General features: G+C 47.3%; 1 protein-coding gene across 1 annotated transcript; it reads right to left on the reverse strand.

Annotated features, from left to right (window-relative positions):
• Window positions 1-477: 477 nt before the first annotated feature.
• On the reverse strand, window positions 478-23,596 carry LOC106814970 (dmX-like protein 1). Its single transcript, XM_014819367.1, has 10 exons — window positions 23,263-23,596; window positions 20,187-20,278; window positions 19,146-19,259; window positions 17,944-18,060; window positions 17,144-17,267; window positions 16,241-16,448; window positions 15,796-15,913; window positions 12,521-12,799; window positions 2,506-2,610; window positions 478-630 (listed from the first exon to the last, which is right to left on the reverse strand). The coding sequence occupies exons 1-10, from the start codon at window positions 23,594-23,596 to the stop codon at window positions 478-480; spliced, it is 1,644 nt and encodes a 547-aa protein (XP_014674853.1).
• Between the last annotated feature and the right edge of the window lie 126 nt (window positions 23,597-23,722).

The raw sequence follows: 23,722 nt of genomic DNA on the forward strand, positions 1-23,722 counted from the left end.
GGAACTCATAGGCCTCGAGTTTTCCATCGCGGCCACATACATATATACGGGAAAACAAAAAACAAAGAAATGTCGAAATTATCGCGGAGTGCCGGGAGGTCCAGATACTCCATAGAATATTACTGTCGGAACTCCCTGATTGACCTAGTGCAGAAGAGTCGCGTGTGAACTCCTGAAAATAAAATAACTGGACAAATAATAACCCCTACGACCTCGACCAAAAAAAAAAAAGGCCGGAATTACCCGTATCTTTCAGAACAAAAAAACTAAAATAAAGTACCAAAGAAACTTTGGCAGACGTGCAACCGCATGAATCTTAAAACTATACACATGCGTTATTGTTAATATCTTTAATTTTGAACTTCAGACTGCAGACTCCCTCTTTTTGCTGCGGACTCCCTCTTTTTGCTGAGGACTCCCTCTTTTTGCTGAGGACTCCCTCTTTTTAAGGGTAGGGAGTCCGTTGGATTCCCGTGTTCAAAAGTTAATTTCTACCTCTGCATACCTGTTCAGGTGTAGTATGTCATACTCAGTGTCATCGTCGAGCCAAGATGGCTGCTCGAGGATCTTACTGATGTCCAGCTCCTGTAGATCCTTCGACGTTGCCATGGCGATCGTTGTGTGAGAGACCTGACGGGGAGGATGGGAATCAGGGCGTGAGCCGAGTGAAAGACGGAGACACAGCAAGCGACGTAATATCGCAAGTTACAGAGACGACGAGATTTGTGTCGAACAGATTACAAATATCCGCTCCTTTCATTCACGTCCGTCGTTTCGATAACTTTTGCATCTCTCTCAGTTTTTAAAATGAGTCACACCTATGCAAAAATATCTACAAATAGTTAACGATAGGGAAGACAAATTGAGTGTCAGTGATGGACTTAGCAGACACCCCCCAGTTTGGGACCGGTAACTTTTGAGCAGGACTGCTGGCTGCGTTTTCTAGATTTTACAATTGGTTATATATAATGGAAATGAAAATGTTCGAAATCAGAACTAGTTGGGTTTTCAACTCATTTCGAACTAGTTGGTTCACCAGGCGTCATGTCGAAGGCGTGGTGGCTGTCCGGAGCTGGGAAGCGTGTGGTGTACACCAGCCTTACCACCACCACTCACTCACTGCTGTGTTACCACCAGCCTACCACCACTCACTCACTGCTGTGTTACCACCAGCCTACCACCACTCACTCACTGCTGTGTTACTGCAGCAGCGCTACGCCTCCCACACACGTGTGTGTGTTACCAGCCTACCCTCGTTCACCACCAGCAGCCTACCCTCGTTCACCACCAGCAGCCTACCCTCGTTCACCACCAGCAGCCTACCCTCGTTCACCACCAGCAGCCTACCCATCGTTCCCACACCAGACCTACCCTTCTTCACCAGCCGCAGCAGCTACCCTCGTTTCATCCCACCAGCAGCCTACCCTCGTTCACCACCAGCAGCCTACCCTCGTTCATCCCACCAGCCAGCCCTACCGCTCGTTCACACCGCAGTCTTACCTCTCACACCAAGCCAGCCTACCTCGATTCTACACCACAGCCACCCTTCGTTCACCCAGCAACCTTTACCTCTTCGTTCGACCACCAGCAGCCTACCTCAGTCCACACCAGCAGCCTACCCTCGCTTCACACATCGTGTGGTTACCAAGCCTACTCGTTCACCACAGCAAGCCGTACCTCGTTCACCACCAGCAGCTACCCGCGGTTCACACAGCACCTACCCTCGCTTCCCACCACGCAGCCTACCCTCAGTTCACCAACAGCCAGGCCTACCGTCGTTCACCACCAGCAGCCTACCCTCTCGTTCCACCACCAGCACCCTACCCTCGCTTCACACCAGCAGCCTACCTTCTTCGGTTCACACGCAGCCTACCTCGTTACACACCAGGCAGTCTATCCCTCGTCACACCAGCAGCTACCCGCGTTCGACCACAGCAAGCTACCTCGCTCTCACCACACCAGCCTACCTCGCCCACCAGCCAGCCTACCCTCGTCACCGACACCAAGCCTACCGCTCGTTGTCACCACCACCCCCCTGCAGGCCTACCCCTCGTTTCACCACCAGCAGCCCTACCCTCGTCACACAGCAGCTACCCTCGTCACCCCAGCACGCCTACCCTCGGCTTCACCACCGAAGCCAGCCTCCTCGCCCCCGCAGCCACCAGCAGCGCTTAGCCCTCGTTCACACATCCAGCCTACCCTCGTTCACCACCAGCAGCCTACCCTCGCTCACACACGTGTGTGTGTTACCAGCCTACCCTCGTTCACCACCAGCAGCCTACCCTGTTCATCCACCAGCAGCCCTACCCCTCGTTCAGACCACCAGCACCTACCCTCGTTCACACAGAGCCTACCCTCGCTTCACCACCACCAGCCTACCTCGTTCACCACAGCAGCCATTACCCTCGCTCACCACCGGCAACCTTCACCCTTCGTACACACCAGCACAGCTACCCTCGTTCACCACTATCCCAGCCTTATCCCTCGTTCACAACAGCAACCTACCATGTTGATGCAGAAAGCCGTGATGCTGTCCTGTTCCTTGTGGATGATCTTCATCGGCAGGCGGTGGGAATGTGAGTGTCCATCTCCCACGTCCACTCCACTGTCCTGCAGGCGAGAGCGTGAGAACAATGATGACAATCCACCGATAGATCGATCGATCAATCAATCGATACACACACGTCCTGTACCACCCCCCACGTCCACGCACTCCAACTTCACCCACCCCCTCACGTACTCACTAAACCTTACCCACTTCCCCTCCGTACCCACATAACCTTTACCCACCCCCCACTCACGGTACCCACATAAACCTTACCACCCCCTCACCGTACCGACATAAAACCCTTACCCACCCCCTCATCCGTACCCGACATAAACCTTACCACCCCTCACTCGTACCCACATAAACCTTACCCACCCCCTCACCGTACCCACATAAACCTTACCCACCCCCTCACCGTACCCACATAAACCTTACCCACCCCCTAACGTCCACACATAAACTTACCCACCCCTCACGTACACATAAACCTTACCCACCCCTCACCGTACCACATACCTTACCACCCTCAACCGTACCCACATAAACCTTACCCCCTCAGCCGTACACATAAACCTTACCCACCCTCACCGTACCCACATAAACCTTACCCACCCCCTCACCGTACCCACATAAACCTGTAACCCACCCCTCACCGTACCCACCATAAAGCCCTTACCCACCCCCTCACCGGTACCCAACATTAAACCTTACCACCCCCTACCGCGTCCATACCCACATAAAACCTTACCCACCCCTCTCACCGTACCCACATAAACCTACCACCCCTCACGCGTACCCACATAAACCTTGTACCCACACCCCTCACCGTACCCACATAAACTTACCACCCCCTCACCGTACCCACATAACCTTACCACCCCTTCACCGTACCCACATAACCTTACCCACCGCCTCCACCGTCACGCCCACATAAACGCTTACCCACTCCCCTCACCGTCACGCACACATAAAACCTTACCACCCCCTCACCCGCTCCACATTAACTTACCCACCCCCTCACGTACCCAGCATAAAGGCTGCTACCCACCCCCCTCACCGCTCACCCACATAAAGCGGACCTTACCCACCGCCCTCACCGTACCCACATAAACCTTAGCCCGCACGCGCCATCAACCAGCTACCCCACAATAAAAACCTTACCCACCCTCCACTAACACCAGTACCCACATAAAGCCTTTTACCCCCCCCTCACTGCATACCCACATAAACCTTACCACTCCCCCCAAAACCCACACTCTCTACATACACACCTTACCCACTCCCCCACACACCTGCTACAATAACCTGTATCCACTCCCCCCACCACCTGCCTTGACATAAACCCTTACACTCCCCCAACACACCTGCTACATAACTCTATACCACTCCCGCCACACACCTGCTACATAAACCTTACCACCCCCCCCCCCCAAACACACCTGCTCACATAACCTTACCCACTCTCCCAACACACCGCTACATAAACCTTTACCACTTCCCGTCCAACACAGCTGCTACATAATATCCGTTACCCACTGCCCGCCAACACACGCTGCCTACATAAACAAAACTTACCCACCTCCCCCAACAACACCTGGCGCCCTACATAAACCTTCACCGCACTCCCCCAACACTACCTGCTACATAAAACCTTACCCACTCCCCCAAACACACTGCTACATAAACCTTACCCAGCTCGCCCCAACACACCTGCTATCATAAACCTTACCACTCCCCAACAAACTCTGCTAAAACATAAACCTCCCCACTCCCCCAACACACCTTGCTAAACATATAACCGTTACCCACCCCCCCCCCAAAACCACCTGTACATAAACCTTTACCACTCCCCAAACAGATAGCCTGCTACATAAACTTTACCCACTGCCCCAAACACACCTGTACAATAAACCTTACCCACTCCCCCAACACACCTGCCTATCATTAACAACCTTTACCTCACGTCCACCCAACACACGTTGCTACATAAACCTTACCCACTCCCCCCAACACACTGCCTACATAAACACCCTACCCATCTCGCCCCAACTGACACACTTGCTAGCTATAACTACACTCCCCGCGCGGACTCCCCCCACTACACTGCTACATAAACCTTTACCCACCCCCCCCCAACACACCGGCTACATAAACCTATACCACTCCCTGCCAAACACACCTGCTACATAAACGCTTACGCCTACTCCTCAAACATCCTCGCTACATAACCTTTACTCACTCCTCCGCGCGACACCGTGCCTACATATAACACTTACCCACTCCCCCAACACACCTGCCTACATAAACTCTTACATCCCCCCACACACCTGCTCCCTACATAAACCGTCACCCACTCCCCGCCAACACACTCTTGCTACATAAACCTTACCCCCACTCCCCCAAGCACACTGCCCTAATAAACCTTTACGCCACTCCCCCCAACACACCTGCTACATAAACCTTACCCCACTCCATCCCAACACACCTGCTAATAACATAAATACCCACTCTCCCAACACACCTCTACATAACCTTACCCACTCCCCCAACACACCTTCTAACACCTTACCCACTCCCCCAACACACTTGTATCATAAAACCTTACCATCCCCACCAACACACCTGCTCACATAAACCTTACCGCTACTCCCCCAACACATCCTGCTACATAAACCTTACCACTCCCCCAACACACCATGCCTACATCAAACCTCTACCCACTCCCCCCAACACACCTGCTACATAAACCTCACCACTCCCAACCAACACACTGTACAGTAAACCTTACCCACTCCCCCATACCCACACCTCGCCTCACTATAACCTACCCACTCCCCCAACACACCTGCTACATTAAACCTTACTCCCTATCTCCTCCCAACACACCGTGGCTACAAAACCTTACCCACCCCCCTCCCCAACACACCTGCCTACATAACCTCCCCCACTCCCCGCAACACACAAGCCTGCCTACATAACCTTACCCACTTCCCTCCCCAAACACAGCCGGCTACATAAAACCTTACGCCACTCCCCAGAATACACGCTGCTACATAAACCTTACCCAACTCCCAACACACCTGCTACATTACACCTTACCCACTCCCCCCAACACACCTGCCTACATAAACCTCACCACTCCCCCAACACACCTGCCCACATAAGACCTTTACCACTCCCCCCAACACCCCTTGCTAACAATTGAACCTTACCCACTCCCCCAACATCACTGCTCATAAACCTTACCCCCCCCAACACACTTGCTACCATAACCTTACCCACTCCCTGCCAACACACCTGCAGTAATGAAAACCTTACACATCCACAACACCACCTGCTACATAAACTGACCCACTCCCCCCAACACACCTGCTATCATAACCTTACCCACTCCCCAACACACCTGTACATAAAACCTTACCCACTCCTCCCAACACACCTGCACATAAACCTTACCCGACTCCCCAACAACCTGCCCTACATAAAACCTTACCCACTCCCCCAAACATCCGGCTACATAACCTACCCACTCCGAACAACACACCTGCTACATAAACCTTACCCACTCCCCCCAACACACCTGCTACATAAACTACCCACTCCCCCAACACACCTGCCCTACATTAAAACCTTACCTCCACTCCCCCCAACACACTGCCTTACATTAAACCTTACCCCTCGCCCAACACACCTGCTACATACACGCTTACCACTCCCCCCAACCCCTGCTACATAAAACCTTACCACTCCCCCAACACACCTGCTACATAAACCTTTACCCACTCCACCAACACACCTGCTACATAAACCCTTACCTCACTCCCCCAACACACCTGTCAATAACCATTACCCACTCCCCCAACACACCTGCCTACATACATTTGATACGCACTCCCCCAACAGGCACCTGGCTAGCATAAACTTACCACGTCCCCCCAGATCACACCTCTACATAAACCTGCCTAGCCCACTCCCCCCAACACACCTTGCTACATAAAGACCTTTACCACTCCCCCCAACACACCTGCTACATAAAACCTTACCCCTCCCCCAACACACCTGCCTACATAAAGCGCCTTACCACTTTCCGCCCAACACAGCCTGCTACAATTAAAGCCTTACCACTCCCCCCATAACACACCTGCCTACATAAACTTACCACTCCCCCCAACACACCTGCCCTACATAAACCTTACCCACATCCGCCCAACACACCTTGCTACATAAAACCTTACCCCACTCCCCAAATCACACCTGCTGACATAAACCTTACCCACTCCCCCAACACACCTGCTGCTACATATAAACGCTTACCCACTCCCCCCACACACCTGCTACAATTAAACCTCTCACCACTCCGCCCAAACACACCTGCCCCCCTACATAAAACCTTACCCACTCCCCCAACACGACCTGCCTACATAAACCTTACCATCCCCCAACACACCTGCTACATAAACCTTACCACCCCCCCCCCAACACACCTGATAACATAAACCTTATCCACTCCCCCCCCAACACACCTGCTACAATACAAACCTCTCACCCCCCCCCAACAACCTGCTACAAAACCTGACCACTCCCCCCCAACCACACTGCCTCATTAAACCTTACCCCCCCCAACCACACCTGCTACATAAACCTTACCCACTTCCCCAGACACACCTGCGTACGATAAAACCTACCCCTCCCGCCAACACGACCTGCTACATAAACCTTACCCACTCCCCCCAACCACACCTGGCTATCATAAACTTTTTCACCCACTCCCCCCCAACACACCTGCTACATAAACCTTACCCACTCCCCCCAACACACCTGCTACATAAACCCTACCACTCCCCAACACACTGCCTACATAAACCTTACCCACTCCCCCAACAACCTGCTATCAAACCTTACCCACTCCCCCCAACACACCTGCTACATAAACCTTACCCACTCCCCCACACACCTGCTACATAAAACCTTATCCCACTCCCCCAACCACCTTCCTACATAAACCTTACCCACTCCCCCAATCACGACCTGCCTACATAAACCTTACCCACTCCCCCCAACACACCTGCTACATAAACCTTACCCACTCCCCCCAACACACCTGCTACATAAACCTTACCCACTCCCCCCAACACACCTGCTACATAAACTTACCACTCCACCCAACACACCTGCCTACTAAACCTTACCCACTCCCCCAACACACCTGCTACATAAACCTTACCCACTCCCCCCAACACACCTGCTACATAAACCTCACCCACTCCCCCCAACACACTGCACATAAACCTTACCCACTCCCCAACACACTGCTACATAAACCTTACCCACTCCCCCAACACACCTGCCCTACATAAACTTACCCACTCCCCACAAACACACCTGTACATAAACTTACCCCCCCCCCGCATAAGCTCACCTACTTCACTTCCCGCCCCCCGTTACACAAAAGCTAAAGACTCCCACCCACATCACCTCCCACCCCACCCCCACCTAGCTACATAAAGCTCCCACCCCACGTCACCTCCCACCCCACCCCCCCATTAACACATGAATGATGTTGATGTGTAGACGCTCGCGCATGACACGAGCTCACAACAAATGTCTCCTGTCACCAGAGTCAGCATGCGTCTGTCACCGACCAGTACCCCCATGACAATACATGTATATATATATATATATATATACATACATGTATATATACATATATATATATATGTGTGTACACATATATATATGTATATATACATACATGTATATATACATATATATATGTACACATATATATATGTGTGTACACATATATATATATCAGGGGTTAATAATGGCAAATTTGTCATTGTTAACCCCTGATATATAATATATATATACATGTATATAAAATATATACACAAGGGGCGTCTAAATATAACACATGTCTATACTGTTTGTGCATGCAAAGTTGAGTGTGCATACGTATAAAGACACGAGATGAGTGACGTATGAGTGACGTATACCTTACAAGTTATAATCAGTGTTGGAAATAGCATCACCCTAACCCCCCTCTGTCCCCCCCAGTCTGGGACCGGTAAACTTTGAGGAGGACAAGTTCATTTTTACGGGCTTTTCTCTAACATATATTTTCGTAATCAGGACTAGGCTTTCGTGATGATTTCCAAGACTGTTATATTCGGTAGTAAAAGATGAACACGTAACACGATGTTAGTTTGCATGTATGGTGACAGTAGTTAGTGAGATTACATGAGAGAGAAACATGCACGCACACATACACACGGATGGGTGAAGATAGAGAGTGAGACAGAGAGAGAGAGGATGGGAGAGAGAGAGAGAGAGAGAGAGAGAGAGAGAGAGAGAGAGAGAGAGAGAGAGAGAGAGAGAGAGAGAGAGAGAGAGAGAGAGAGAGAGAGAGAGAGAGAGAGAGAGAGAGAGAGAGAGAGAGAGAGAGAGAGAGAGAGAGAGAGAGAGAGAGAGAGAGAGAGAGAGAGAGAGAGAGAGNTCCCGCCCCTCCCTCTCCTCTCTCTCCCCTCTTCGTCTCTCTCTCTCTCGCTCTCTCTTTCTCGCCTACTCTCTCCGCCATCTCTCCAGCTCGTCTTCAAACCCTCGCCCACTCCCCGCTCTCTCACATATCCTCACACTCTCGTCCTAAAACCCTTAACCGTCTCCGTCCGCCCTCTGCTCGCCCCCTCTCCCTCTCTCCTCTCCCTGACTCGCATTCAAAAGACTCACTCTCTCGTCTCTCCTCGTCAGCTCGGCTCAGCATCTCATCGTCTCATCGTCTCGCGCATTGGCTCTCCGTCTCTCTCCCTACTCCACTCCCCTTTCGCTCTCTCGCCCCCCGGTTTAACCCCAAAGCCCCGACGCCTACCAATCACCGGTCGCTGCCCTATCCCTCTCTCCGCATCTCGTCGAATTGTTCCCGCGACCCCCATACTACGCACATTCACAACGCTCCCAAACTCACCCCTTCTCAGAGCGCTCCACCTCGCTCTCTCCCACCCCACTCCTCCCCGCCCATTAAACACATGAAGCGTGATTGTGAGTGTGTAGACTGCCTTCTCGCGCAGGGACAGCGCAGCCAACAACGAAAATGTCTCCTGTCACCAGAGTCAGCCATGCGTCGTCGACTCCGGAACTTCAGTACCCCATGACAAAGCATCCATGTATAACTTCACTTATATATATATATACATACATGTCACTACGATACACACTATATAATATATGATGTTTACCTACATATAACTACGTATAATATACAATACATTGTAATATATAACCATATATTATAATGTACCAATCATATATCACTATCTGTGTTGTCAACATATACTATATCTAGTCTCAGGGGTTAATAAATGGCAATATCTTGTTCCCCATTGTTAACCCTCTGATAATAGATATATTACTATAACCCCATGTAATATACAAATATTATACATCAGACTCGGGGCGTCAATACTAACAAGTATTCCTATACTGTTTGATGCGGCATGCAAAGTTGACGTTGTCCTGCATACCGTAAATAACAGACACGAGATGTAACGTGACCGTAGCAGTGAGATCCTCTATCACCATTTACAAGTTAATAATGGCAGTTGTCTGAAATAGCATCAAACCCTCTCTGATCTAAACCCCCCTCTGTCCCCCCAGTCTGGACCTGCTGGCTAACTTTGTAGGAGGACACAGGTTACATTTCAACTGCTCTCGGCTTTCTCTATGAACATATATTTTCGTAATCAGGACTAGTGCTTTCGTGATGATTTCAAGATCGTTATATCTCGGGTAGTAAAAGATGAACACGTAATCCACGATGTTCGTTTGCATGTATGGTTGACAGCTCACAGTTTAGTGCGAGATTACATGAGAGTACGAAACATCATCGAAACACATCTACAACTACGGATGGGATGAAGTATAGCACGAGTGAGACAGAGAGAGAAGGAGCGGGAGACGAGAGAGAGAGAGAGAGGAGAGAGAGAGAGAGAGAGAGAGAGCAGAGAGAAGAGAGAGAGGCTGGGAAGAGAAGAGAGAGAGAATGAGAGAGAGGAGAGGGTAGAGAGAGAGAGAGAGAGAGCGAGGAGAGAGAGAGAGAGAGAGAGAGAGTAGACGAGAGAGCGACCAGGAGAGAGAGAGAGATCAGTAGAGATGGGATCACGAGAGAATGAAAATCCGCGACGAAACGTACAAATGTACAATTATCGCAGCAACGTTGAGCGACGCTCGCGTCTCGTACGGCAACACTAGCCAACACTAGCCAACACTAACCAACACTAGCCAACACTAGCGTCAGCAAGGTATATTCGAGGACTACAGTAAATGTCGGCGAAGGCAAGGCATCAATAACTACTTCCACACGCACGCAGTGGAGACGCATGCAGTGGCAATCAGACCTCATTCCATGTCCTGAGAGAGAGAGAGAGAGAGAGAGAGAGAGAGAGAGAGAGAGAGCGCGTGGCAGGATGCACTGCAAACCACCAGCGAAAACCTACCTACACGTAAAATTCCCACGACCACAGCGACACCCCAAGAATCAAAAAAAAAAAAACGTCGTGCGAGAAAGAGAGAGACCGCGCCCGTGTGGGGCGGGGGAGGAGGAGGAGGAAGGGAACCAGCTCCCCGCGGAGACCCCTCATGCCCCCCCGCGGTGACCCCTCATGCTCCCCCGGCGAGGACACCGCCCGTGCCTTCCTTGAACCTCAGAAACCCGGCGGCATGATCAGACATGATGCAGTCGTTGCCATCCTGGATTGTAGTCCGTCATTAGTTCTGCGGAAGCTGTGCGATTTTTAACCCCCGCAATACTGCTGCTAATGGGGGGTTGGACGCGTGTTATGCGTATATTACATTATGCACGTGTGAGTCAGTGCTGTTACGATATACTACTATCGTTGTTATCGTTATGTATATTACCATTATTAACGTTATTCATATAATCATTATTATCGTATTAATTATCATTATTATTATTATATGTCGCTATTATAAGCATGAACGATTGATTAAGCATGATTTTATTATTGCGATGTTTGATTTTATTGGGAGCATTATTAATATTAAGTCTAGTTTGAGTTATAAATGGCCAATTGCACAGGATTAAAATTGATTCGGATGTACAAGGAGACGTTGTTTTTTCAGGCTAGTTGTTTTAAGATAGCAGTTAGATAGCATTTAAAGAATTAACCGCTCCCAGAAAAAATATATCAAAAGCGTTTCCGACGATGGACCTACACAGATGTATAGCACTTATGAAGATGAGGTTTATGGACGAAGACTGCAAAACGCTGTTATATTAGTAATCTAGCTGCCTTTGCTATAAAAATCAAAAATAGAAACCTCACATCTGCGCTGAGTGTACGTTAGACTATTAAGACTGAGTAGACTATTAACTGGTGAGGAATAGAGGTAGTGTTGGGGTATAGATGGTACTACAGGGTAAATCTGAACTATGTAGTAGTAGTAGTGTGTTAGTGTCGACAGTCTCTGTGCAAACGACTACTCGTCATTCTATGTTAATTCCGGGGACCGATTAGTACAAAGCGTGAAGTCGATATACGTACAATCGCCACCAATAAACCGAAATGTATTTTAGGAAACATCTGCGTCCGCGCGTGCGAGTCAACACGCCATGGTTGGCAGTCGTACTCAGAAATGATTATATTCACCGCAGTAAAAATTATTTAACCGCGGTTAAATTATAGCCCTTTTACCCAATCAGAGGCTTTGACACATAATTTAACCGCGGATAAATTATTTTTACCGTTTATAAATCACCGGCGTTAGTCGCTCTGACATCACGGATGCGGCGCGTGAGGGGCGACTGTACGTATAACGGCTCCTCGAAAAGCTGCCCGCCACCACGTGTAATTAAAGCACACCACAACTACCAGAGCTGCTCACTCCACACTGACTATCGCTAACAGACTGCAACATGCCACCTGCCACTAGAGGGCGACACGGTAAAGCATAACAGACCCCCATGTATGCCGCAGACGACAAGGACATCAGGGATATCTTCCTCGTAGGACCCGTCGATATCAAGTGACTGCCACCGCTGAGCATTGCCGGTACAGATATCTTCCTCCTGAGAGTTGGCATGGTGTGCGAGGGCACCAGGGTGGAGCCCTGGGAGCGTTGTTGTTGTTGTTGTTGTTGTTGTTGTTGTGGCGATGGTTGTTGGGTGTAAAACCGTGAGGTGGAGGCAGTGCGAGGCAGGCTCGGTGACTCACTGGGCACGACAACAGACCTAGATGCCTATAGTCAGCAGAGAACACAGAAGCAAACACAAACATGAAACACAAGAAACAATAGCGAGTGCGCGTGCGCGTGCGTACACACACACGCTCGACGATTCCACCGTCGTGTGTACGTGAATGCTTTCTCTTCTGTATCTGAAAGCATGCAAAGCTTACGAACAGCAGACTTTGATAGATGCACAATTTAACATTTACCTGTAACAATATATCGTAAAGGATAACATTGTTCAAGTCCGCAGCATTATTGTTAGTTAACTTTGGCTTCGACCTAGGCTGCGTTTAAATATTCACCGTTCAATATCAAATAAATGAATCAGTGAATCATCAATGAATAATAACTTACTAAAACCCTGATTCAAGTAATGACCGGCATGTTCGATCTGCCTCTCTCTCTCTCTCTCTCTGTTGTCACTGTTGTTTATTACTGCACGTGCAACAACGGAAACTTTCTCATGATGAAAACGATCAAGGACAGAAATATTTCAGTTTTTTCTCCTTCTTTCAGATAAGTATCTTATTACATACAGTAATACTATACTACTAGCTTTTACGGGCAATGAGTTTGTCAATAGATAAATATATTATTTATCCCTTATAAGTACCCAGTGTATAATGCACGAAACCTAAAATTAATGCTTTGAATTTAAATTAATTTTCAAATTTTGATTAAAGCATTGTATGTCATAACCAGAAGAGGCAGTACAGTGACATTCACTTACACACTTATTATTTGTTTTTATCAGGATTTTAGTCATTGATTATTGATTGATATTGCAGTGAAAATTAGTACGTAGCCAATAAAGCCAAATTTAGCTAAAAATAATAATACTGAAATGTCATCCTTTTGCACATCGATTATAAAGAATTTTATATAGCTAACAAATGAACGAAAATACAATTAAATGATAAGCACAAGTAAGAATAATATATGTACAAACTGAAAGTCAACATATATAGCACACACATATACAATAAATATTTCACAGTAGAAATTTACAGAGATAATATAATGCGAGACACATGAGCCCAAAGGAAAATTTAAACACATTTACGTTCTAACAACCAAGCAAGTATTGCACTGAACACACAAATCTATAAGCATATTCTATCTAGATCACTAGTTCTAGGGTTGAATCTAGCAGAAGCACCTGCATGTGCAAGGGAGGTGCAGAACCACTCATACTAACCCGCGTGAAAATCGTCGAGTGTTAGCTAATAAAATACTGATTAAAAGTGCAAACAGTTCGAATGACTGCAACCAAGAGAACTAGGAGATTATGTAGATTGATGGAGATGTAGATTATGTAGATGGATGGAGATGAGATATGTTTCTGCCACTGTTGATACGTGTTGCACTGTGTACGGTCACAGTGGAGGCAGCCTGTCATACAAACGCATCCACTGTCCCATCGTCTTTATTCACTGCATGACAGATCTTGACATTCTAACACTAGCGGGGTAACCGATCTAGAGTGAGCTTGTTAAAAAAACCACAAGTTCTGATAGAATCAGGTCTGCAAATGAGTAAGTAAAAGCTTAGGGTTGAAGTTTCACGACGACACTGACAGCAAGTGTTATGTAGCACTTTCTCTCCTTACTTGCTGTCGTTGACCCCCCCCCCCCCTTACTCACTGTAAAGCCCCTCTAAAATAAGAAGATACCAATAGCCTGCCATCACTACCCTACATGATTGACCTCCTTACCCTTCACATAAATGCCATGTAGTGTATTTATCTTTCTTAAAAGCCAACATAAATATTTTGGGTAAAAAAAAATTCTTCTTCTCGGGTTACTACACTACGCTCGACCTAGCCACTGTAACACACAGGACCTGACACGGTGGTTGAAAACCTCAACGTCACCAGGTCTACAGGGCTCTAACAATAGAGAGCATTCCAGGAGATGCCCGGTAAAAAGCAAGTGGCCCTGATAACCCTTCCTTGAGGAAAAAGTCCACCTTGGTTCCCCCTCCAACTTGCCGCGGTGCCCTAAAATCTCAGATTCAACGAAGGCCGACCCTTTCTTCTCTCTCTCTAATTCTAATCGGCAGCCTTCAAGGTTAGTGAGCCGAGCACAAATGCGCACACAGCTCCATTATAGCTTCAAATATTCCAGTGTAGCTTCGAGGAGGTAATCGGGAAACACACGCTCTGTCTTACGGACGGGCGGACGGGGTAAGGGAGCAAAGATTGTGGGTGCAGACACGATCGCAGCGCGTACACAGCAGTGACGTGCACACACGTTCTCGTGACGTCATGAACGAGGCCGGGGGTTGACACCAGCCACGCCCTGCCGTGACGACGACGATGGTGACGTCACCGCACGAGTTCCACGGCCGCTCGCTCATGGTCGAGGAAGACAGACGATGTAAGGTGAACCCAACGAGCACGCGCGACAGCAAACTCACGCGATAACTTGACGTGAAATAGACACGAGATTGTAAACATGAACAGTGACAGCGATTCGCAGCCAACACTATAATATAATTAAGGAGAGGGTTGAATAATTAATTAGGATAAAATCGAGATGAGTACAAACTAAAAAAATCTTTTCTAGAAACAAATACAATGAGTGAATCGACTCAAGCCTTTCACCAAAGAACACCCTGTGAAAACACCCCATAAAAAACACCCTGTGAAAACACCCCGTGAAAACACCCCGTAAAAACACCCCGTAAAAACACCCCGTGAAAACACCCCGTAAAAACACCCCGTAAAAACACCCCATGAAAACACCCCATGAAAACACCCTGTGAGTGATTCGCAGCCGACACTATAATTAAAGAGAGGGACAAAATCAAGATAAATACACGAATAATATAGATATAATATATAGATATAAATACAAAGAATTTTTTCTAGAAACAAATACAATGAGTGAATCGACTCAAGGCTTTCACCAAAAAACCCTCGTGAAAACACCCCGTGAGTGAATACTCGTAGGATGGTTGCATTTCCGAGATGAAGGAAAGACTGTGGAACCGCGACCCCCTACCTTGAACGGCTCCTTCCGCTTCCGGAAGATGTAGCGAACAAACTCGTCCTGTAGCGCCTCCTGGTGGATGAGACTCAACCACAGACGCTTGATCGGCAACGCGGCTTTATGTCTCGATCTGCGATCATTAATTTACTAGTTAATTGATCAACAGATTTAAAATTTTATTCTCGCAAAAATATTTTGCGATTCATACACATGTTGCAACAGATAAAATACTAAACTGATGAATCACCACCATCAGTAAGACGCACGCACGCACGCACGCACGCACGCACGCACAAGATACATGTATACTTGCATGCATTCATGTCTCTCTCCCTCCCTCTTTCTCTCTCTCCTGCCCTATCTATCTATCTCTCTCTCTCCCTATCTATCTATCTCTCTCTCTCCCTCAGTCCCTCTCTCTCCCTCACCCTCCCTCCACCCCCTCTCTCTCACTTACTTGAACGGGGTGTTGTGAGGCTCCAACATGGCGCGATACTTGTTGATGAACGGACTGTCATGCGGCACGCTCGTGTCAACGAAGCAGTTCGGTATGTAGTTATCCGGCGGGCCATCGAACATCAACATCTTCTCAACGCAGTATAGTTCCTGCCATCGCTCCAGCGTGTGTAGTAGGCTACAGACTAGCGGTGAGAGCACAGGCAGCTCTGTACAGTAACGGGAAGGAGAAGAGAGAGAGAGAGAGGTTAGTGATGGAGCAGCAGCAGTAGTTCTGCCATCGCTCAGCGTGTGTAGTAGGCTACAGACTAGCGGTGAGAGCACAGGCAGCTCTGTAACAGTAACGGGGAAGGAGAGAGAGAGAGAGAGAGGTTAGTGATGCAGCAGCAGTTAAAATTAAAGAAAAATCCTGACGCGCTATTTTGGTCCATATTGTGCTTAACATGTGGCAAAAATTTTGTATTCTCACTCTTTCTGGTAATTGAGAAATATCCAAAATACCATTTTTACATAAAAATTCAAAATTTGTGTGGGAGCATAATTAGGTGCTGGAAATTTCATGAAATTTTTTGGCTTGAGCATAGAGATATATTCCTCTATAAATAAAACAAGTGATTGATTCGATTCATTCGCCAATAAACGTTTAATCTTCACTAGAGCAATACCCGTGCAAAAGGTGGAGAGTATCCTTAATGTCAGGAACATAATATCAAATCGTCCAGGTTTTTTGGATTTTTAACTAGTTAATATACAATCTTATCAGGTAAGAATTTAACGATACGTTTAGTCCCGTTAGTTCTTACTTTTAATGTAAAAAAATGGCAACAAAAATTTTACAAATTTTACCGTAGAAAATTCGTGACGTAGTCAATTCGACGACGCTAGCGCACGCGCGCGTACGTACCGGTGAGGTCCAGGCCGGGGATGGGAAGGAATCGCTCCAGGTTCCTCAGTACCAGCTTCACGATCGCAAACCTCATGAGACACCAGCTGTACGAGTTAGGATCGGAGTGTTCGCAACATTCCACCTGTAAACGTCGAAGACAGGTAGTTGGTAGTGTAGTCGCGCGAAATTTTTAAAGTTAAGCTGTAAAAACTCAAGAATAAGACAAAAATAATGCACAATGATATTTACTCATGAGCGATATTTCAAGCGCAAGTTTCAGGCTCTCTCCGAACAAATTCAAAACATTCTCACAACAGTCTTTCAGACAACATCCCAAACGTTGTATTGACGTATATTTTTTTTAAACTGTGACCTAATATCCTAAATGTGAACACTCTAAATGCTCCCATCCAAGTGTCTAACAAACTCACACACGCACGCACGCACGCACGCACACACGCACGCACGCACGCACGCACACACACACCACTATCTTAAACAATAGACACAGATACTGATGACAATAGTGCTTCGTCTTTACTTTATGAAAAGACAAACTAGCAGCAGCAACAGCAGCAGCAGCAGCAGTAGCAGCAGTAGCAGCAGCAGTAGCAGCAGCAGCAGCAGCAGCAGTAGCAGCAGTAGCAGCAGCAGTAGCAGCAGTAGCAGCAGCAGCAGTAGCAGCAGTAGCAGCAGCAGTAGCAGCAGTAGCAGCAGCAACAGCAGCAGCAGCAGTGACGACGGCACTGACAACGAGTGCGACGCTGCATGTGCGAGCGACCGTGGCGGCCATGGCTGAGCATCGACGCGCTGCTTACCTTGGGCTGGTCCATGCCCAACTTGTCATCATCCTCCTCCTCAGGCTCCGAATCACTGCTAGGCAGCGACTCATCCGAATCGTAGTCTATCTCCTTCAGCTTCTCTAGTTCGCTGGGCTGTAGACAACAACAACAACAACAACAGCGTCACACACACACGGTGATGGCAAGTACCTGATGATATCAGGTCCATCAATGATATTAAACATTATTATAATATTAAGGCCGTGGCTACCCGGATGCCCAGCTACCAGGCTACGCGTCCAGTCATATATTTCTTATGTGAACCCAACTATATTTTGTCCAGTAAAAACAATAAACAATAAGTTTTTACCATAATATTACTTACCTTTAGGTATTTTATCAAAAAATGTATTTTTGTAACTTTTGAAGCAATAGTAAATCCAGTAAAATTAACGATTTGAAAGGGGGCGTGGCCTAATCGTGACGTGGATTTTGGAATCTGTGCTGAGCTTTGTAATGGATGACCGGACGCGTAGCCATCCACTTCGTAACACACGTTCATGGACCCACTTCGTAATATTAAATACCACCCAAATTATACATTGTGTATACATGAGCAATACTGTTATTATGTTATTACATGACATAAACTGTACATTGTGTATACGTAAGCAATGCTACAGCTTACTGTGATTATATTATTACATGTTATAAATTGTACGTTGTATATATATGTATTGTACAGCTTACTGTTATTATATTATTACATCGTATAAATTGTACGTTGTATATATATGTATTGTACAGCTTACTGTTATTATATTATTACATGGTATAAATTGTACGTTGTATATATATGTATTGTACATGCGCACTGTTATTATATTATTACATAGTATAAATTGTACGTTGTATATATATGTATTGTACATGCGCACTGTTATTATATTATTACATAGTATAAATTGTACGTTGTATATATATGTATTGTACAGCTTACTGTTATTATATTATTACATGGTATAAATTGTACGTTGTATATATATGTATTGCACAGCTTACTGTGATTATATTATTACATAATATAAATTGTATGTTGTATATATATGTATTGTACATGCGCACTGTTATTCCGTTACTGGCCTTATCGCACCACACATGTAAAGATTTCAGGGAACATGCGGGAGGACTGCTGCTATAGTTTACAGCCGTGTGTTTGACTTTTGACCTTTTCGTACCTTTGACATCAGGAAGCTGGCAATGCTGGTTTCTGGAGGAAGAAACTGCTCTTTGTACGCTGGCTTCTCAGATACGGCAGGCTCTACCGGGGTCTGCTGCTGTTGCTGCTGCGGCTACACAAACAAACACAAGAACATCTCACATAGATCATGCCAACGATTTGGATCAAATCACAATCACCGTGATAATGATGCTCATGCAGGGTGCGAAATTAACGGGAGTCCGGAGTCAAATTATTCCCTGATTTACTGTCGGACTCCCTGATTTGACATATGCAAGAGTCCGCGTGACTCCCTGAAAATTCTGCTATAATAACTAGTTCGTTCCAGAGCACGGCCTCGCGGAATGTTTCAGTATTAAAATTCCCAAAGAAAATTTGGCAGACGTGCAACCTCATGAACCTTCAAAATAAGCACATGCGTTATTGTTAATATCTTTAGTTTTTAACTTCAGACTGCGGACTCTCTCTTTTTGAGGGCAGGGAGTCCGTTGGACTCCCTTGTTCACAAGTTAAATTCTACCCCTGCTCATGATATCACGTATACAAGCGTAAAACCGTTACTGTCATCGAACAACACAAAAATACAGCCAAAATATTTCTCGCATCAATGAAATAATGGATTCATCCATGTTACGTTAATAAATGTCTTAATTAGCCATGGTATGGGTGGTAGTACAGGAGCTAAGCGATATAATTGCGCACTTTTTGGCAAGTGTGAAATCTGGCACAATAGGTAGTTTAAGAGATGTACATTTATATGAGATCGGAGACCCATCTTCATCGGCATGGTATCTGGCCACCATATTGAGTTTAAAAATGACCGCTATCAAAATCCATTAGATTATGCTTCATTTTTATATGCACGCTTCTAATCACATCACATTTGCAAAATGAACGAACCATAATTCAAAACAAAAATTTAACAATACTAATACGACATAAACCTGTAAACAGACCGTAACTAAACAATCGCGAGGGAAGACGACACGCATCGTTAGCGTTTAACGAGGCAGGTGCGTTAACGAGAGGGATCGCGTACCTGGTACGTCACGTTGCCTCCTGACAGAAACTTCATGTGCAGGTTGACACGCTTCTTCTTCTCATGGTCAGAATCACTGACGAGCCGTGTCCCTGCAGCAGACGCACACGCAATCTTACACACGCAAACTTACACACGCAATCTTACACACGCAATCTTACACGCTCAATCTTACACACGCAATCTTACACACACAATCTTACACACGCAATCTTACACAGGCAATCTTACACATGCAATCTTACACAGGCAATCTTACACACGCAATCTTACACATGCAATCTTAGTATTATTTTACACACGCAATCTTACACATGCAATCTTACACATGCAATCTTACACATACAATCTTACTAGTGTTGTCAATATGTTGTAATTTCGTACACGCATGGCCAGGGATGATGTGATGGATTGTGTCACATTCCGCGCGACGTGGGATATGTGTATGGCAATATGGACAAGTATGGATATTGTGTATGGCATATGGCAAGTATGGATATTGTGTATGGCATACATGGCAAGTATGGATATTGTATGGGATAATGCCAAGTATGAATATTGTGTAGAAGCATATGTCAATGTATGAATATTGTGTATGGGCATATGGGGCAAGTATGGATATTGTGTATGGCATATGGCAAGTATGGATATTGTGTAATTCATATGGCAAGTATGGATATTGTGTATGGAATATGGGCAAGTATGGATATTGGTGTATGGCATATGGCAAGTATGGTATTGTGTAATCGGCAATATGGGCAAGTATTGGATATTGTGTGTGGCATATGGCAAGTATGGATATTGGGTGCATGGAATATGAACAAGAATTTAACGCATGAAGCATGAAGCGCATATAGAATTAACGACACGATTCATTAACACATGCACCAGTACATCGCCGCACACACACGACACTCACTGTAGAGAGGCAAGCGACAAACTTACTACTGGCGCGCGCGGCAGCGACACGCTTTCAAAGCAGCTTTTGACATCCGCCGCCGAACAGCATGTCGCACATTCCCTCCTCCATGCGGTGCGAGACGAGCCGGTAGAGGGCGCCGGCGTCGTTACGGTCGTCAGAACGTGCGCGGAGCAATGCTCAGGTAAGACGGCGGTGAACGCCTCGCTGAGCAGGACCGGTGGGACGCGGGGTGATGGTGGCAGCGTGTCCTGCTGCTCGCGCTCGCGGCTGAGGGCGCGCGGAGGGGCCTGCGTGCCGGGCCAGCGCGCGGTGGGCTGACGTGGCGGCCTTGGATCGTGTAGTCACGCTGCGTAAGCGCGCTTCTTCCACTTGGGCTGCGTCATGAGGTAGCTGTGCGCTGGTAGAAGACGACTCGAACTGCCTGTGCTGCGATGACGGGCGTGTGGCAGAGAGAGAGAGAGAGAAAGCTCAGTTAGTAGTAATAGATGATGATGATGATGATGATGATGATGATGTTGATACATAATATATATATATATGTGGTGATGATTTTTATCATCATTGTTATATATGCATATATATATAAACATATATAACAATGATGACAAAAATCATCATCATCATCATCATCATCATCATCATATAATGATAACAATTGATAACAACGATCATCATCATCATCACCATCGTCATCATCAGAGAAAGTGCTCACATAATCTCAACAATAATCACGATAATAATAACAACAACAATGACAACACTTACAAACTGCGCGAACAAGTTACAAACTGTCAGCTACTCACCTCGTGAATCCCTCCATGCCCACGTCATACTTCATAGCTGCTGCGGGGGCGGGGGGGGGAGGGAGGGCAGGGGGTCAGCTACTCACCTCGTGAATCCCTCCATGCCCACGTCATACTTCATCGCTTTCACCGTGAAGCTGTCGCTGTCGCACAGGCTCTGGTAGATGCACGCCGACAGCGCCGCCGCCAGGGTGCGCTGCGTCAGCACCTTGCGCAGCTTGTAGTCGTAGTCCGGCGGGACGTCGAACTCGTGCAGCGTGCGCAGGATGTCGTGCGTGAGGTTCTGCAGGTGCCGTATCGGGTTGACCATCACCGTCTTGTGGCTGACGATGAGCGCGGACACGAGCGGGAGGGTCGTGGGGAAGGGGAGAGGAGAGAGGAGCTGCTGCTGAGTCTTCTCCTGCTGCAGCTCCTGCAGTAACAGCGTCAACTCCATCCGCACCTGTCACAGACACAGACACAGACAAGGTCAAATCAAAGTCAAATAATAAAAAGAAAAGAAAACATCAGTTTTAAAAACAAACAAACAAAAACAAAAAAACAAACAAAAACAAGGAAAAAACAGGAATATGGGACACAGTTCCTGTGTAATAGGAACTTACATGTATCTATAGATAGTGTCAGGTAGGTATCAGTCAGGCACGCGCCGCAGATCACAGTCATGAATGACCTCATGTGTAATAGTATGTTAATAATAATTCACAATGTGCTCGTGTGTACGTACGTGTGTGTGCAGATTGTGTGATCGTGTGATGTTGTGAACGATGGGACACCACTGTCGTGTACTCGTGTGTGTATTAGAAACCTATACGTATGTGTATACATGTAGTTATGCTATAGATGTCGTTAGTTGTTTATAGGGACCTCATGGCGACAATAATGGCGATGAAACTGTAATGAAACTAAAATAAATCATAATAACTGAGATGAATAATACATGGATGACTGATATATGTTTGGGAAAGTAATTCATAAGCCTTCTAAACATGGAGGAGGATGAAGGAAGAAGAGGAGGAAGAGGGGGAGGAGCCTCACCGATGCCAGCCCGCCGCCGTGCGATCCGTGGAGACTACAGAAGCTGAGCAGCATCTGTGGAGGAGGAGGAGGTAGAGGAGGAGCAGGAGAAGAGGAGGAGCAGCAGGAGGAGGAGTAAGAGGAGCCTCACCGATGCCAGCCCGCCGCCGTGCGATCCGTGGAGACTACAGAAGCTTAGCAGCATCTGTGGAGGAGGAGGGAAGTAGAGGAGGAGCTGGAGAAGNTGGCATATGGCAGTATGGATATTGTGTACGGCATATGGCAAGTATGGATACGCGCCACACGACACTCACTGTAGAGAGGCAGCGACACTTACTCTGCGGCGGCGGCAGCGACACCTTCAGCAGCTTCTTGACTCCGCCGCCGAACAGCATGTTCCACATCCCCTCCTCCATGCGGTGCGAGACGAGCCGGTAGAGGGCGCCGGCGTCGTACGTCGTCAGGCCGTGCGCGAGCATGCTCAGGTAGACGGCGGTGAACGCCTCGCTGAGCAGGACGGTGGGACGCGGCGTGTCCTGCTGCTCGCGCTCGCGGCTGAGGAGCGCGCGGAGGGGCTGCGTGCCGGGCCAGCGCGCGGGCGCTGACGTGGCGGCCTTGATCGTGTAGTCACCGCTGCTGTAGCGCGCCTTCTTCCACTTGGGCTGCGTCATGAGGTAGCTGTCCTGGTAGACGACTCCCGTGCTGCAATGACGCGTGGGGCAGAGAGAGAGAGCGAGAGAGAGAGAGCTCAGTTAGTAGTAATAGATGATGATGATGATGATGATGATGATGATGAT

Source organism: Priapulus caudatus, unplaced genomic scaffold (genome assembly GCF_000485595.1).
Source record: "Priapulus caudatus unplaced genomic scaffold, Priapulus_caudatus-5.0.1 Scaffold1015, whole genome shotgun sequence".
Taxonomy (NCBI): domain Eukaryota; kingdom Metazoa; phylum Priapulida; class Priapulimorpha; order Priapulimorphida; family Priapulidae; genus Priapulus; species Priapulus caudatus.